Genomic DNA, 4,382 nt, shown 5'->3' with positions numbered 1-4,382 from the left:
ATCAGCCGGGTCCCTCTTTTGTCAATCTGTCTCTCTCTCTCTCTTCCATTTCACTCCACCTCCTCTGATAAGCGAGTCCAGTCCTGATGCTGATGTGTCCCTGTCTGCAGTCAAACTCGCAGCCCTCAACAATGTGCTTTCAATCAGCCGCCGGCTTTGGGGCCCTGCAGTAGATCATCCCTTCCGCATCAGAGGGATCTAGGCAGCGAGATCTGCAAAAACCTCACCTTCATAAAACATTCATCTTTTATCTCTGGACGGCTTTCTACATGCTAAATCTCTCGCTCCTGAAATATTTCTCTGCCATGAGCCAAAATGTTCCATGTTTTTTGATTGCATTCATCACCTCTAGTATTTACTGATCCTGTTAGGAAAAGTGACACTTTATGCAGTTAGGTGGTGTTTTCAACCTGTGACAAGTGATAAGTTGATTTAAGCCACTTCCACTGAGCCCACACTGGCTGTCAAACCTGTGACCTTCCGGCTACAGGACAACTCCTCGCCTGTGTCGAGCATTAATTCATTACTTCGCAGTAACGGCTCAGTCATGCTTATTTAGTAACCAGCGAGGGAATTTGTCGTGTCCTACATTTATATTCTGCATGTCGTATGCCCTTTACCACCTTTGGCTTGTTCGCTGAGAAATCCACTTGACTGTTATGTTCGGTCGTTAACAGCTGCGACCACCTGTGTGGCCATTTTGCTGCAGTATTAGCCTGCGTGTGGTGGTTTGTGTATGGCCTTCTGGAAAAAAAAAAAAAAAAAAAAAAAAAAAAGAGCATGACAAACACTATTACTACTACAACATTTCTGCAGCACTGCAGTTGGGAAGACAGTGGGTTATTATTAACATTAAATAAGACCTTCTTGTGGACATTTTCTAAATTTATCAGGGGTGTGGCGAGGAATTCTGGTCCTTGTGTCCTTGCCAACTTCCCCAAAAAATGCCCAGATGGGGAAGACAAAGGGTGTCACAGCTTTTGGTGAAGTGAGGATTCAGACAGGTTCTTGGCGGCAAAGCTGCCGGCCGCTTGTTTTTACAGAAGCACACACACACACACACACACACACACACACACAGAGTCCCTGGAGTGTCCTCTCAACAATCAACGCTCTAATGCAATAGGCTGAACCCTATAACAACAGTATGTCTGCTGCTCAATCGCTTTGTTTGTGCAAGCAGCAACTGTGCACTTGAGTGTGCGATTATGGGTGCGCGTTTTAAGAATGTGTGTGTGTTTGTGTACGAACATGTCATGTGTAAAATTTGCATGTTGAGTGCATCTGTACGTGTGTGTGTGTGTGTGTGTGTGTGTGTGTGTGTGTGTGTGTGTGTGTGTGTGTGTGATGACAGCGGGCTGATTAAGCTGTTGCATAGTAATGAGCTATGGCTGTCTGTCTGGCAGCTGCTCTGACAACCTCTTTTCACAACTAGCCCTCCTCCACACACACACAAGTGCAGACACACAAAAACACACAGGCATATAAGTGCATGCAAACACAAGACATACGACAATTCTGAAAAGACATCAAAGCTGACAACTGCACTGATGTGTTGTGGTTGTTGTTGTTGTTGTTAAATCATTGGCAATGTTGTACTAATGCAAGAGGGAGATCATGTAACCTTACTCACTGTTTCCCATAGCCAGATTGAACAGCTACACTTCCTCTTCTTCACCCTTTGTTGTGTTTTCATCCTGATAATGACTGCCACTCAGGAATAACAGCCATTTCCTGCCTCAAATCACGGATGTCAGGACAAATACCAGCCACAGCACAGAGGACACAGAGTGTGTACCTACATGCTAGGTATTTCTTATGTGTACCTTTCTATGTGTGTGTGAGCTTGTGTGCATGCATATTGGAAGTGCCCCCCCATCCCCCCCTTCACTGGTCTGTTACATGGGTGTGTGTGTGTGTGTGTGTGTGTGTGTGTGTGTGTGTGTGTGTGTGTGTGTGTGCCTAAAGAGCGAGCCATCCCTCTCCCTCATTTTACGGAGGTCAGTGTGAACAGCCTGGCAAGAACACGGAGACTAATGCACTGCTCAGAGGAAAGTGAAAAGAGAATTGACTGAGAATTGTTGAGTTTGAAGTTAACATTGATAAAGTAATAGAAGTAACGGTCATATCTTTTCTATAGCATAAATGCAATTGAAAATAAAAACTACAAGAAAAGAACCAGCCTGTGCCATGTTTTATGTTTACCGTCTGAACTGTATATAGGATAGTAACAGTGGCATGGTTTAAATATCGGAAAAATATACAATTATCTCAATCCATTGTCTCATAGTACAAATGCACATATTGCTTAGAGGGAGAGGGGTGGTAGTGAGAACTGCTCATTTTGTTGTTGTTGGGGGGTGGGGGACAGTCCCTGAGTCCCTGTGTCCCCAAGGACCACCCCTTGGGGACCAGCTATTGCAAAAGAGACCAAAGGTAATGTATATCCATCGCCTTACCTTGTTGACGTCCCCTTCCTGACATCACACATCATGCACTTAAAAGCCTCTGCTGTGTTCTTGTACGTGCACACGCTGCAGTCCCAAAACCCCTCGTCGGAGGAGGGCTTCGGTTGACGCTTCGGCCTTTAAAACAATAAAATGTACAAACAAAAAGAAAAACATAAAATTAAAAAAAAACAAAAAAACGAAAAGAAATGGTGGGAGAGAAAAGGGGCGAGAGGAGACAAGAGTGAGTTCAGCTCGCATCCACGAAGGCTATCGATAGCAAACATCTGGGTTAGCCTATAGGATTTAGGAAATCATCTGCAAGCGCGCTGTGATCCGACACTGTAATTGGCGATGAGGTTTTAACACCCGCGCGCACACTCCCGCACGCGAACATAGACACATGCAGTGAGAGAGAGAGGGGGGAGAGAGAGAGAGAGAGAGACGAAAGAGAGAGAGACAGTGGAGAAAACCCATTTTTTTTCGTGCGCTTGTCGATGTCCGCTCCCCTCTCCTAGCTTGACTATCTAGGTACGCACTAACTCGGTCGTTACCTTGTGGGACTCCTCTTGTCGCCCATGCCAGACCAGGGTTTATCTGGAGGTGCTGAGACGAGCAGAAGTCTTGTTATTTCCAATAATTTTAGCAAAGAAGCGATGCGCCTGTGCCGCTCGGCTTCCAGCTGTCGTGGAAACTCCGCTTGGGAAATGATCACGTGACTCGCGTTGGCCAATCAGAGGCAGGGTTACTTCCTGAGGCTGACATTCCTCTTGATGAATCTATGCAGCCTTCACGTACACTCGTACTTCTGTGTACTAAGGGAGTTAAAAAATAATTTATTTATATATATATATATATATATATATATATTAATTGGTTATTATGACAAACGTGACCTGCTAACATTATGTTAGCAGGTCAAATATCTTTTCATTTTGTGTTTGATTTAAATAGTCTTGACACTTCACTTAAACAAATACATAGTAGCTCGTGCACAAAAGCTCAAAGTAGCTTGATGGAATATAAAATTAGGAACATTAACGAGCAGTGTAAAAAAAAAAACGACTACGGCAATTTGGTACATTACGATTACACATGCATTTAATGCATCATTTTACTACTAGTCATCGAATGAGAAATATGTTTTGCAGCAGTTGCCCGCTTTATCTATTCTCCTTGTCATGAGCCCTATACAAATCTAATTTCCGACAGCACCTAAATGCAACAAAAGCCATTGTAGCAAATGTTGCGTTTAAAGCATGGTGTTAACCACTCATTATCAGCTCACTGTACTCGGAATCCTCTCATTTTGACTTTGACTCGAAAACTGCGGAAATACCGCAGCTATTTAGACCTCACCACAGCTGCATTAAATATAGGGAAATCCCTCGCTTTATTCGCGTGCTGACGCAAGCGAGCATCAAAAACCAAATTCCAAAGCGAACCACTGTACCGCGACTCTCATTTATCATGCTGCTTTTCAAATGATGGGATGAGTCCCAGACTGAGGCTGGGGGTTCCCAAATCTTTTCATATCAACTAGATCTCCTTTATGTCCCGAAAATGAGATTTTACCGCATTTTGTGCAATTTATACCCACTGTCAAGATCACTGCATGTAGTACAGTTTGGCACTTAATCCTGGTTGGTGTATAGAGTAGAAAATCGGTCATACAAATACCCATTATGCTTAACTGACACACATAACCGCTTTTGATATTTTATGGAGAAAATTATTCATATATATAAAATAATCCAACCACTAATTTGATCAATGATAAACAAAAATGGACATTTCCAGCATCAGTTGCGTTTCCAAAATTCCATGTACTTCATCAACCTAAGCAAATTAATAGATAATCGTTTTTCTTCAGCATTCTTTATCTGATTCTGGAACAACCAACAATAAATTTGGTATGTCATTAAGAAACAAAAG

At 43.0% G+C, this 4,382-nt stretch overlaps 1 protein-coding gene across 2 annotated transcripts in view; it reads right to left on the bottom strand.

Moving 5' to 3' along the window:
* The window catches only part of yaf2 (YY1 associated factor 2), a 14,468-nt gene extending 11,312 nt beyond the window's left edge, over positions 1-3,156 (bottom strand). For both annotated transcript variants that reach the window (XM_028570972.1, XM_028570973.1), the window contains exons 1-2: positions 3,002-3,156; positions 2,460-2,585 (exon numbers count right to left, since the gene is read on the bottom strand). In XM_028570972.1, coding sequence (XP_028426773.1) covers positions 2,460-2,585; positions 3,002-3,027 — 152 coding nt within the window. In that variant the 5' untranslated portion in view covers positions 3,028-3,156. The remainder of the gene's footprint in view (positions 1-2,459; positions 2,586-3,001) is intronic.
* Between the last annotated feature and the right edge of the window lie 1,226 nt (positions 3,157-4,382).

The sequence above is a fragment of the Perca flavescens genome, chromosome 23, assembly GCF_004354835.1.
Source record: "Perca flavescens isolate YP-PL-M2 chromosome 23, PFLA_1.0, whole genome shotgun sequence".
Taxonomy (NCBI): domain Eukaryota; kingdom Metazoa; phylum Chordata; class Actinopteri; order Perciformes; family Percidae; genus Perca; species Perca flavescens.
Note: the sequence above shows the minus strand (reverse complement) of the source record. Positions and strands in the feature narration are given on the sequence as shown.